We start from the raw sequence: 13887 nt of genomic DNA, 5'->3' as shown, positions 1-13887 counted from the left end.
AAATTCCACAATACACAAGGGATGGATAAAGGAATAGGCTTTACTGGGGACATTTGCAAGCCGTGGGTCACAACACAAGAGGGAGAAGGACAGCATTACCCTCTCTTCTCACCATCTCATTGAGGGGACTGCCGGGGCCTGGACCCAATGTGGTATATGCCCCAAGGATGAAGGGACTCAGCCCCTTCAGCTTTATCAACTTCCCTCTTGTAGTGCAGGGATTAGAGCAGCCTTGTCAGTTGGGGAATAATCAAACAACTGGCTGACTGGATTTAGATACCAGCTATTTGCAGTAGTTATCTGGGACAGCCAGCTGCCCAGCACCTGAATGCCTGAGGACCTATGAGAAACTGGGTTCAAGGACAACCTCTCCTGCCAGAGGAAGAAAGCTACCACTTCTTATAGGAAGCCAAGTTTAGGTGCAGCCCCTCACACTAGGAAAAGGGGACCCTGCCACCTCCTGTCCCAGTTGGTCCACAAAGCTGTTAACTCTTTGATGAAAGAGACTGCACCTCACTTATCTCTGTATCCCCAGCATATAGTAGGTGCTCAGTAAACACTTGCCACATGAATGAATCCATGATTGCATACCAGCAGAGGACTAGACACTGTCGATATAGAGATGCCACAGTCATGATCCCTGCCTTCAGGGACACTGAACTCTAGAGGGATGATAGACTCAGATAATGTATCAAAAATGGGTTATGTCTGTAGTGGGTACCATGGAATCACAAGAGTGATTTCTCCGGGAAGGGAGAAATAATAAGGGCATAGTCAGGGAAGGCTTTATGGTGGAGGTGACGATGAGCTGAGAGATGAAGTTTTGCCAGGCAGGTTAAGGAGGGCTTCATGCAAAGGGTACAACATGTCAAAGTTCCCTTAGCATGAAAGATACAGTTTTTGGAGGAGTACAGACTGGCTTCAAATAATCTAGTCTAGCCAGAGCCCAGGAGGGGCCATGGGCAGGATCAGGAAGAGCCACAGAAATCCTGGTGAAGTCTCTATCTTGTGAGCAATGAGAATGGTCACTGGAGTTTGAGCTGAGACTTAGTGACCTGCTCCAGGGTCACGTAAGTGTAAGGATTTGGGGCTGTGGACTTGGAAGGAAATGGTCCCACAGTGTGAGAGGGAGTTCATGACTACGCTCAACTAGACGAGGATAAACGGCCACAGGTGCTGCGCCTGCCACATGGCTCAGTGTGTGGGGCTTTAGCAGGTTTGGTTTGAAGAACTGGTTTCCTGCAATAAGGCCTTTTCCCTCCTCTTCCGCTCTTAATTATCTCTCCGGAGACTGCAATGATTTTCAAGGAGCTTGGTTGCCCAGTTAGAAGCTAATAAATCACCACAGGCCTCCAGGCAGCCGGGTCTTCCAGAACACATATAAAGAGTGTACAAATTTAGCAGAAAATGAAACCTTCCAGAGAATCCTATCAGTAATAATCAGCGGTGTGCCAGCTCTGTAAGTTTCCGATGATGGCCGGGCATCAGGCAGGTTCCCACATGCTCACACGTGCAAGGGATGTTGCTTAGGTGGACAGTGGGTTCCAAGGGAGCTGTCTTATGTTCCACTGGGTAACCTAGTGTGGGTTAAAAATATAATTTCCAGAAAGCCTCGGGATGACAAGAGAGTACTTGGGTGGGTTTTTTTTTTTTCTTTTTCTTTAGCAAGGGGCTACAGGAAGTCTGTGATGTTTCCCTTAGGGTGAAAGAGTACAGACTTTTATAGCATAGAAAGAGCGACACATCTTCATCAGTACAAACAGTATTATTCTGCCTCATTGTTCCAAGATTAAAGCCTTGTCTTTATTATTTTTTCCCTTCTGTAAGTATTTTCTGAACCCTTACTAAGTGCCAGCCTTTGTCCAGGCATAGAGAATACAGCAGTAAATAATACAGACAACAATCTTCACTCTCAAAATTTACCATCTACCGTGGGATGGGATGGATGTGGCCAGGGACAGTAAACACGCGAATCAACATCAAATATATTAGGTAGTAATGAGTGTGCCCATGTTACTTATGAGAATACCTTTTGTTGAGATTGTATGCCCCAAGCTTCTCTGATCATAAGAATCATGGGGGGAGCTTGTTTAAAATGCATATTCTTGAACTGCACCCCAAACCCACTGAAATTGGAATGTACTGAAGAGGGACCTGGGAATTTTTTCTCCAAGATGCACTCAGTTAATTCTCATGAGCAACTGTATTAAGGGACACGTGGCTAAAGGAAGGTGCAGTCTGCCACAGTGGTTCTTAGCACTGGTGGCCCACTGGAATCATCTGGAGAGCTTCAAAATTGCAAGTACCAGCCGGGTGCGGTGGTTTATGCCTGTAATCCCAGCACTTTGGGAGGCTGAGGTGAGCGGATCACGAGGTGAAGAGATCGAGACCATCCTGGCCAACATGGTGAAACTCATTTCTACTAAAAATACAAAAAATTAGCTGGGCGTGGTGGTGCATGCCTATAATCCCGGCTACTCAGGAAGCTGTAACAGGAAGATCGCTTGAACCTGGGAGGTGGAGGTGGCAGTGAGCCAAGATTGCGCCACTGCACTCCAGCCTGGCAACAGAACGAGACTCCGTCTCAATAAATAAATAAATAAAATTGCAGGTACCTGAGCCTCATGCCCAGAGTTTTTGATTTAATTAGTCTGATGTGGGACCCAGACATTTGTATTGCTCCAAAACCCCCTCAAGTGGTCCTGGCATGCAGCTTAACTTCACCACCCCCTCCCCACCAGCCACAGGGCAGAGCCTTGGGCTAGGGACAGTGTACGTGTGGCAAAACAGAAATGGCGTGAGATGTTCGTTTAAATCTCATTTTACCTTCCCACATTTGGAAAGTTTGGTGAAGTAGAGCTTGGACTCCTCCTCAGTCGTGAGCCAGAGCCCCTGTGGGCACAATGAAATCTTAAAAACAACAGAAAAGTTCCCTGCAGAACTAGCTGCCCGAGGCCAGAATGCTAAAGAAGGGCTGAACTTTATAAAACAGCACTGACAACTTCTGAGGACTCAAGGGCCACTTCTCAATGGGCCCCACCTCTGACACTGGATCTTTGATCCATTTATGGAGCACCTATGGTATGCTAGGTGTGATGTGAGGGAGGTAAAAATGAACAAGAGACATGCAAGTTGCTGAGGAGCTGTTGGCATAAATGGGTGCATAACTGACAATTCCCACACAAGAGGATGAGGGTGCTAGTAGGTGGTTATACAAAGTGCCATGAGGTTACAAAGAAGGGTTTACAGAGGGCGTGTGTGACTTTTGGTTTGGACTTGGAAATATGAGTAGGCATTCACCAGGGCAAGAGAGACAAGTAAGATGGACCAGAGTCTTAAAAAATAAAAATAAAACACTTGGCAAGTGCAAAACACACATGAAAGGGCAGGTTCCTATCTAGGGAGAGGATTTTATGTTCAGCATGGCATGAACATCAGGCTACCAAGGAAGGAGCAAGAGATTAATTCTAGAAAGGTAGACAAGGGCCTCAAATGCCAAGCCAAGGAATACGGACCTTATTCAAAAGAATCGTTGATGCCTGACTTAATTGGATTTGCTCCAGAAAGCTTAGAATCCATGATTGGATTCCCTGGTGGACATGAAATGAGTTGAAAAGGGAAAAAAGAATAGGAACATGGAGGGCAGAGAGAAATCTGTGGTCTGAGGAAGAGTTGACAAGGGCCTGCGGCTGTGTTCGTGGACTAAGGGAGGAGGCTGGAGACTTCAGAAGGTCGGGGAGGTAAACTTACAAGAATGAAAGACATTCGATTTGAGGAAGAGAAAAGAATGATTCTGAAGTTTTCCTCCTTTCATAATGATATTTGCAAAGCAGGCAAAAGGGAGAAACAAATCTGGGGAGGAAGATGTTAATTGTTGAAGTGAGGTAGCCAGTCCATAGACAGGCATTCCAGTTAAGAACATAGGAAAGCTTTCAGTCGGAGCTGCAGTTACAGATTTGTGTGTCAGCATCTCTTAGGTGATGGTTAAAGGCTGGGGAAGGAATGAGGTCATCCAGGAGGATCACATAGAATGACAGAAGTGGGCCTGGGTGCAGTGGCTCCCCTCTGTAATCCCAGCACTTTGGGAGGCTGAAGTGGATGGGTTGCTTGAGCCCAAGAGTTCGAGACCAGCCTGGGCAACATGGCGAAACTTTGTCTCTACTGAAAATACAAAAAAAAAATAGTCAGGCACCTGTGGTCTTAGCTACCTGGGGAGCTGAGGCAGGAGGATTGCTTGAGCCTGGGAGGTCAAGGCTGCAGTGAGCTGAGATTGTGCCACTGTACTGCAGCCTGGGAGACAGAGCAAGACCCTGTCTCAAACAAACAAACAAACAAACACAAACCAGCATGAGAGAAGTGGAATGCAGGCCATTGAGAAGTTCCGGAATGGTTTGGGGAGAGTTAGGAATTTGTAAAGGGGATGAGGGCTTCAATGCATAAATGGATTAGATAGGTTGCTGACTCCATTTAAATTTCAAAGATACTGATAAAGACCTTACTTGTGCCATGGATTGTGGTAGACTCTGGAGATACAGCTGCAATTAAGATACACCCTGCCCTGCCCTCATGGGATTTATAATCAAGTGGTGAGTATAGCTTCAACAGAACATAAGTGTCTTAGTCCATTTTCTGTTGCTCATAACAGATTACCTGAAACTGGATGATTTATAAAGCAAATGAATTTATTTCTTACAGTTATCGAGGTTGAGAAGTCCAGGGTCAAGGGGCTCCATCTGGTGAGGACCTTCTTGCTGGTGGGGGCTCTCTGCGAGGCAGCACAGGGCATTAAATGGCAAGGGGATTGAGTGTGCTCACTTGCTAGCTCAGATCTCTCATCCTTTTCTTATAAAGACACCAGTTCCACTCCCATGATAAACCACTAATTCATTAACACATTAATCCTTTAATTCATTAATCCATGAATAGATGAATCCATTCGTGAAGGCAGAGCCCTCATGACCCAATCACCACTTAAAGTCCCCACCTCCCAATAGTACCATGTTGAGGATTAAATTTCAACATGAGTTTTGGAGGGGACAAATATTCAAACCATCGCAAGAGGCCAGACTGTAAAAGACAGGTTAAAATTCTTGGATTGCAAGTGACAAAAACCAACTCTAACTAACTTAAAATAGTAGAAACTTACTGGAAAGATGTGTAGTAATTCACAGAATCCAGAAGAAAAGGGAAGAGCCAGGTCTCGGAAAGGGCAAGAACCTACATAGCTGCAGGGATTTGGCAACAGAAACTAATGAGGAATCTCTTCCAGGGTTTTATATCTGATTGGAATTTCAATCTTTATGACACCTTTTTAGTCTTTGTAACACAATTGGTTCCCAATAGCCTAACTTTGGACATGCACCCCCACCCTTGGCCCACCAAGATTTTGTCCAAAGCAGGAGTGGTAGTCCTCAAGGAAAAATCTGGGGCTGTTACCAGATGTAGGGGAAATAGTTCCTAAGCAAGTTAAAATAACAGATGGGAGGAAAGTCCAAACAATGAGCATTAGATTATTCTTTCAGTAACTTTTGCAGAGCTACATAGAAAACAAAGGAGGCAAAAGCTTAAAAGGGTTGCAGGGTGAGAGAAAAGTTCAGCTGTTTGCTAGCAGCTGGAAACAAGTAAGCAAAATTTAAATAGTGACATAAAGAAGAAAGATGAGCCCCAAGGCAAAGTCTAATTACGCCTTCCTCCAATGTGCACAGGGCATGGGAAGGTATACACAGTACCTTTGCACATTATCATCACACAGAACTCCAACACTCTATTCCAATGACACAAGGAGAAATAAATATTCAAGGATGTTTTTTGGTGGGATAGAGAAAATTTGAAGTACCCAGGAGCCCTCTGACTTGTGGCATGACTACAGCGTGTTTGCAGCCTGATTTTTGTATCTTCTTTAGTATTTGCCATTTGGTTTTGCAACTGATAACACCAATTAGAAATTAGAAGGGTGGGCTGAGTGCGGTGGCTCATGCCTGTAATCCTAGCACTTTGAGTGGCCAAGGTGTGTGGATCACCTGAGGTCGGGAGTTCGAGACCAGCTTGACCAACATGGTGAAACCCTGTCTCTACTAAATACAAAAAAGTAGCTGGGTGTGGTGGCACATGCCTGTAATCACAGCTACTTGGGAGGCTGAGACAGGAGAATTGCTTGAACCCGGGAGGCAGAGGTTGCAGTGAGCTGAGATTGTGCCATTGCATTCCAACCTGGGCAACAAGAGCAAACCTCCGTCTCAAAAAAAAAAAAAAAAAAAGGAAATTAAAGAAAAAAAGAAATTAGAAGGGTGGAGCTTCACTTTAGTGCACAGATGGGGGAATAATGTGGTACTTTGGAGATCACTGGATTTGGTCAGCATTTTCCAAACTGGTAACAAAAAGAGATGTTAATTGGTGCTTCACAGCTCTATAGTCAAGTAAGCTTAGAAAATCTGTCCTCAATTCCTTTCTTGGATATTCTTTAGTGTATTGAAGGATATTGCAAAGGAATCTGTTTAGTGGCAAGTCAAGTCAATTTCCTTGTGCTGGGAAAGACCTTTATTTCAATAGCCCCTGTAGAGTTTGGGAAGTCTTTAAACACAGTTTAAATGCACTGTTATCCTTATGTAATTTCATCTATTCCTGTCATACAGGCCAACACCTAATTACCATATATGCCATAGTCACGATATAATATGTCCTGATTTCTAAGAAAATCCAGCCAAAGAATTCTATTCAAGTGCCCTTGTGATTGTTTGCACATAATGCAAACTATCTACTCAATACTACTTTATTAAAATTAGTTCTACTCAAGTTTTAAAAAATGGTTTTTAATTGTTCTACTCAATACTAATAAATACTATTTTTTTAAATTGTCCTACTTAATACTAATAAGTACTATTTCAATTGACCAAAAAGGGTCCACATAGACTTTGGGCCTGGAAGCAAGAGATCAGTTGTATCAGCCTAGCAATGAATTAGAAGGTTCAAGGCGCTAATGGGTGCGTTTGCAGGAAAGGCAGAAGGGGAAGGGATCTAAGCACAGGTGGATGGGTGAGCCCTCGTGTACCTTGTTCTCTGAGACTAGCAGGAGGGACTCAGGATGGTTGCACATAAGGATCAGCTTTAAGCTGGAGGAAAGGCAGGTTGAAGGAGTTGAGGTGTTAGGTTGAAAGCTTATGGTTTCTAGTGTCGGGAGACTAGCTGCATGTTAAGGATGGATGACAGGATTCAGGCTGGGAGTGTATGATGAGAATTGGAAACACTTACTATGAAAAATGATGGAAAGGGCCTGATAAGACAAATACAAGATCACTGAGCAGTATTGAAGATTCAATGGAAGCTGGAATCCATGAACATAGTAAGGATCTACTTGTAAGTGCTAGCAATTTTCTCCACTGCTGTTTGGCAACCCAGGGACAGACCTGGAAAGGAGAAAAGGCTGGAAGGATGTATTATTAGAGACTGGGGAGAGCAATTAGAACGGGAAAATGGATGAGGATGAAGATGATGCTATTGAAATGATTGTTCATTGGGTTCAGGGAAGGTATGGAATAAAGTGAAATCAAGAGAATCCCAGATGAATTTGAAAATGGGTATAAGAAGTTTGAGACTGGAAAAGGTAGAAAGGGACGAGGTTGTAATCTGTAGTTTCCTGTGGCTGCCATAACAAATTACTGCAAACTGGGTGGCTTAAAACAACAGAAATGCATTATTTCACAGTTCTAGAGGATAGAAGTCAGAGACCAAATTGTTCGCAGGGTTGGTTCCTTCTGACTGCTCTGAGAAGAATCTGCCCTGTGCCTCTCTCCTAGCTTCCAGTGGCTGCTCGTGGCAGTCCTAGGTGTTCATGGCTTGTAGATATCTGACTTCACACTCTGCCTTCGTCTTCAAGTCACCGTATTTAATGTGTGACTCTTCCTCCCTTCTCTTACAAGGACACTCGTCACTGGGCTTATGGCCCACTCTAATCCAGGATGATCTCATCTGCAAGTCCTTAATTACATCTACAAAGACCCTTTTGCCAAATAAGGTCACATTCAAAGGTTCTGGGTGGGCTGGGCATGGTGACTCACACCCATAATCCCAGCACTTTGGGAAGCCAAGGCAGGCAGATCTCTTGAGCCTAGGAGTTCAAGACTAGCCTAGGCAACATGGTGAAACCCTGTCTCTACAAAAACTACAAAAATTAGCCAAGAGTGGTGGCGAGTGCCTGTAGTCCCAGCTACCCGGGAGTTGTCAGGTGGGAGGATCACCTAAGCCAGGGGAGATTGAGGCTGCAGTGAGCCCTGATGGCGCCACTGTACTCCAGCCTGGGTGACAGCGTGAGACTCTGTCACACACACACACACACACAAAACCCAAAACAGAACAAAGGTTCTGGGTGGACATATCTTTTGGAGGGTCACCATTCAAACCTCTACATGGTCTTAGAGTGAAATTTCTGAATTAACCACTTCAGAGTTAGGCAAATTTCAATGACATGACCCAAGGTATGGCCATGAAAAAAGAGTTGGTGAAAGGAAGAGAAAATGGAAATACTTGGAGTAGCAAAGGTCAAAGAACTGTGAGGTCAGGGTATTGGGTGGAGAGAGTGATAGGAGCCGGGAAGCAGAAAGCTAAGAACTGGGAGGTGATATTCCAAAGGATGCGAGAATGAATATTCTGGGGGTTAGTAAATCATAGTGTTAGTGACGCAGGGCAGGCGAGCCTTGGGGAGTTCTTGGCTTTGCCCAGGAAAGAATTCAAGGGCAAGCCAGTGTTGTTAGATAAGCAACTTTTATTGAAGCAGCAGTGTACAGCAGAAGCAGAGGCACTGTTCCTTGCAGAGAAGGGCTACCCTACAGGGGTAGTATATAGGCAGAGTATCCAGAGTAGCAGCTCAGAGGCAGTTCTGCAGTCATATTTATACCCACTTTTAATTACTTGCAAATTAAGGGGCAGATTAGGCAGAAATCTACCACCCTAGGAAAAGGGTGGTAACTTCCAGGTCATCAGGTTGTTGCCATAGAAAGGGATGATCACTTCCAGGCATTGCCGTGGCAGTGGTAAGCTGACAGGGCACACTGGTGGGCGTGTCTTGTGGAAAGCTGCTTCCGCCCCGCCCTGTTTTAGCTAGTCCTCAATTTGGTCCTGTATCCAAGCCCTGCCTCTGGAGTCTAGACCAGCCTCCTACCACGTCAGGCTTGGGAAAGGTGTTTCTCAACTCTGCCTTCCCATTAGAATGATCTGAGGAACTTTATATAAGCATATGTCCTCCCTCAATATTTTGAATCAGTTGTTCTAGGACAGAGCCCAGACATGTTTGAAAGAGAGAGGAAGGAAGGAAGGAAGGAAGGAAGGAAGGAAGGAAGGAAGGAAGGAAGGAAGGAAGGAAGGAAGGAAGGAAGGAAAGGAAGGAAGGAAGGAAGGAAGGAAGGAAGGAAGGAAGGAAGGAAGAAAGAAAGAAAGAAAGAAAGAAAGAAAGAAAGAAAGAAAGAAAGGAAGGAAGGAAGGAAGGAAGGAGGGAGGGAGGGAGGGAGGGAAGGAAGGAAGGGGAAGGAAGGAAGGAAAAGGAAGGAAGGAAGAGAAAGAGAGAAAGAAAGAGAGAGAGAGAAAGAGAGAGAGAGAGGAAGGAATGAAGGAAGGAAAGAAAAGGAAGGAAAAAGGAAGGAAAGGAAAGAAAGGAAAAGAACTTCTCGGGTAGTTCTAAGGTGCAGCTAGAATTAAGAAAAATGCACGTAAGGGTCAACAGTGACCTTCATCAAGAAGTAGCGGTTGGGAACCAGGAATGCTCCCCTCCATCAAGGTCTGAATGAGATGCTCCCGGGAAAGAGACTTCAGTGCTTCTTCCCAAATCCCTTAAGGTCTCAAGCACAGCCAGGAAATTAAAAAACAAGGGAAAGAGAGGTTGCATAGCCTGGCTCCTGACTGAGATCCCAACCAGCCTGGAGTTCTTGGCTTGTTCAAGCCTACACAAAGGATGTGTTTCAACCGTTTTTCAGCAGAAGAAGACGTCAGAACTCATATCTAAAACAGTTGCTATTCCTGCAAGACAAGACTTTTTCCCCAAAAAAAGATTTTCTTAATATATTTGGAGAAATATCTTTTGCCAGAACAATATTCAGTGGCTTACTTTGTAATTTTTGAATATGTAATAAATGCATTAAAATTTTCAAGCAGTTTTAAAGGTTATAAAATAAAAAGTAATTCTTATCCAGGTGCAGTGGCTTGTGCCTATGGTCCCAACACTTTGAGAAACCAAGGCAGGAGGATCACTTGAAGCTTGGAGTTTGAGACCAGCCAGGGCAACATAGTGAGACCCTATCTCTACAAAAAAAAAAAAAAAATAAGCCAGGCATGGTGGTTTACACCTGTAATCTCAACTGCTCAGGAGGCTAAGGAAGGAGAATCACTTGAGCCCAGGAGTTCAAGACCAGCCTGGGCAACACAGTGAGACCCCATCTCTACAAAAAATTGTTAAAAATCAGCCAGGAGTGGTAGCATGAGCCTGTAGTCCCAGCTTCTTGAAGTGAGAGGATCAGTGGAGCCCCGGAGTTCGAGGCTTCAGTGAGCCATGATTGTAACTCTGCATTGCACCTTGGGAGATAGAGTGAGACCTTGTCCCTTGAAAAAAAAAAAAAAGAAAGAAAAGTAATTCTCATTTATCCCTCATCTTCTGATTCTGCACTCACCTTGAGTTTCCTCCCTAGAAGCAACTGCTCTTATTGGTTCCTTATGTATCCTTCCTAAGATGTATAAGCTGTATCTTGCCTATTTTCATTTAACACTGTATGTTGGAACTCATTTCATATTAATGCATACAGATCTACCTAACCCTATTAATTGGCTATTCCACAATTTATTTAGCTCACAATGATGGATGTTTAGATTGTTTCCAGTCTTGAAGCAAACAGGTTAAACATTAAATAAGAAAAAAAGCCTGTGATCCCAGCACTTTGGGAGGTTGAGGTAGGAGGATTGCTTAAGCCCAGGTGTTCGAGACTAGCCTGGCAACATAGTGAGACCCTGCTCTACAAAAAAATAGAAAAACTTAGCCAGGCATGGTGGCACACACCTGTAGTACCAGCTACTTGGCAGGCTGAGATGGGAAGATAGCCTGATCCCAGGAGTTAGAGGCTGCAGTGAGCTGTGACTGTACCACTGCACTCCAGCCTGGGCAACAGAGTGAGACCCTGTCTCAAAACAAAAGAAAAAAAAGAAAAAAAAAGAAAAGCAACAAGATTTAAAGTGAGTCCCTCACCAGGTGAGAGCTTTGAATGGAACAGAGGCGAGTAGGGGGATGCAACAGGTCCCTGGGTGGAAGGGCTGATGTAGCTGGGCCTGAGGCCTGGCCCCAGGCAAACTTATTTGATGATGTGTTCCTTCTGCCCACACAGGAGCCTGATGCCCAGGACCCTGGAGAGCCAGATCACCCTCGAGAAGACGCCCAGCTACTTCGTCACTCAAGAGGCTCCTCGACGCATCTTCAACATGTCCCGAGACACCAAGCTGATTGTGGTCGTGCGGAACCCTGTGACCCGCGCCATCTCTGATTACACCCAGACACTCTCCAAGAAGCCCGACATCCCGACCTTTGAGGGCCTCTCCTTCCGCAACCGCACCCTGGGCCTGGTGGACGTGTCGTGGAACGCCATCCGCATCGGCATGTACGTGCTGCACCTGGAGAGCTGGCTGCAGTACTTCCCGCTAGCTCAGATTCACTTCGTCAGTGGCGAGCGACTCATCACTGACCCGGCCGGCGAGATGGGGCGAGTCCAGGACTTCCTGGGCATTAAGAGATTCATCACGGACAAGCACTTCTATTTCAACAAGACCAAAGGATTCCCTTGCTTGAAAAAAACAGAATCGAGCCTCCTGCCTCGATGCCTGGGCAAATCAAAAGGGAGAACTCATGTACAGATTGATCCTGAAGTGATAGACCAGCTCCGGGAATTTTATAGACCTTACAATATCAAATTTTATGAAACTGTTGGGCAGGACTTCAGATGGGAATAAGCCCACGAGAGGAAAGGGCTCGCAAGGGCTCTTCTGCTTATCTCTTCCATGAGATTTGCTCCCAGACCCTCTGATCTTCTCCCTCCAACACACCTCAGCTCCAGCCCCCTTTCCCACCTTGAGCTGCATCATCTTAGAACCAGGAAGCCCAGCTAAAGCCGAGAGAACAGGAAGTCCCTGCCACTATCTCTCATCAGTCTGTTCAAGCAAAGTTGATCTGCTCCTGGCATGTCCAGTAAATTCCAGAATCATTTTCCTTTCTGCCCATAAGGGGCCTTGGGGAATTGCTTTAAGAAGAGTGAATGTTCCAGTGATGATAGATACTATAAGCGATGATGGTTCTGTTGCTATGGGCACAGCGGTCAGTCTCTGTCATTGTCCACGCAGGAGTGGCCTTGTTAAATCCAAGTGGCATGTATCTTCCCTCTGAGCTTCGTTTCTTCAAGATGCTCTGAGTGGTGGGATGGGAGACCATCCTTAGCCTTCCTCAGACCTTAGCAATTCATTGAGAGATCGCAAAGCTGAAAGCACCTCCGGCCGCTCCTGGGAGACAGACCCTTTGGTGATGAAATAAACCAGTGACTTCAGAGCCTGTGGTCTCAACTGTGCTTGAAAAACACCGTCTCTGAAAACCACTTTGTGATTCTCCCTGCTCCCTGTGGACAAAAGCACATAATTCTGCTGTTACGGGTACTCTGCTCATTCGAGCTTTCATGTTCAGCATGCAATGGAATCATGCTTGTCCATGTGAAATAAATATGGCTCTCTCGTGTCCTTAATGCTGGGTTTTTCTCTGTAAGCTGGGTCTGCAGCACAGTTCATTAATTCAACTTCTCCCAGTGCTAGAAGGTAGCTGGTGCTGGGGGTGGTCTGGGGGTCAGGGAGGAGGGCAAGGACTACATGGGGCAGAGGCAAGGTGGTGGAGATGAGGAAGGAAGTTCTTGGTGGCAGAAGCTGAGGCAGAAAGATCATGTGAGACCTATGGGGACACCCTCTATCTGAAACACAAGTCTGTGTTCATTCTCTGCTTATAAATTTTAGATCAGAAGTGCCACACTGAAGGTCCAAAGGTTGATGGGGCATCAGATATCCTTTTGCTTGGCCAGGATGATATTTTGAAATAACTGTCAACAGTTAGAAACTGGGATCATTCGTATGTAAAAATTATGGATTTCCAGCTTCCTATTAAAAAAAAGAGAGAGAGAAACTTGACTACACTAAGCCCACCTCGCATCATGGCAACAATTGGCCGCTGCCTTTGGATGGAACCTGCACTCCCCAGTTTTACAACTCCCATGTAGGCACCCTCCCTTGCTGGTTTGTCATTTGCCAGGCTCCTGTAGGCATTTGAGTTCCCAGCCCTGGCTTGAATGTGTCTTATAACCTCCAGTAAAGCCCAAATCCTCCAGCATGGCACCCAAGACGACCCCAACTTACAGTTTCTCCTTCATCCTCTGCTCCAACCTTGCAAAACGATGTGCCTTTTGTTGCACTTTTCAAGTCTCCATTACCTATTCCCATGCCATTTCCTTCACCTGGAATGCTTTCTTCCCTGACACATCTCCAGCTAATGGAAACCCATGCTCCCTTCACTCAAGTGTCGTTTGCTTGATATTTCTGAAGCCTTCTCCAGCTAAGCTATCTGCTCACTCTTCTGTTCACTGGGGAGCTTGTGCATGACTCAATGGCAGCTTTTATCATACTAGATTATAATTATTTGTGTAAATGTGTAAATGTCTGCCTCCACCATAGACGATGAACTCCTCAAGAGTCAAGACTATATCTTGTTAAGATGTAGTAGGAACATAGCAGATGTCTGATGGTTGAATGTGTGAGAGGGTGGATGGATGTTGGAGGTCTGGGGTTGTGGATAAGGGTGTCCCAAGGAACTGCATTTCTGGGGGATGCTTC

The 13887-nt window shown here is 45.3% G+C and overlaps 1 protein-coding gene across 1 annotated transcript in view; it reads left to right on the top strand.

The window, feature by feature from the left end:
• HS3ST2 (heparan sulfate-glucosamine 3-sulfotransferase 2) overlaps positions 1-12755 on the top strand; it is a 101401-nt gene extending 88646 nt beyond the window's left edge. Inside the window, exon 2 of the mRNA XM_003916664.3 lies at positions 11358-12755. Coding sequence (XP_003916713.1) covers positions 11358-11976 — 619 coding nt within the window. The 3' untranslated portion in view covers positions 11977-12755. The remainder of the gene's footprint in view (positions 1-11357) is intronic.
• The last annotated feature ends 1132 nt before the right edge of the window (positions 12756-13887 follow it).

This window comes from Papio anubis, chromosome 18 (genome assembly GCF_008728515.1).
Source record: "Papio anubis isolate 15944 chromosome 18, Panubis1.0, whole genome shotgun sequence".
Taxonomy (NCBI): domain Eukaryota; kingdom Metazoa; phylum Chordata; class Mammalia; order Primates; family Cercopithecidae; genus Papio; species Papio anubis.
Note: the sequence above shows the minus strand (reverse complement) of the source record. Positions and strands in the feature narration are given on the sequence as shown.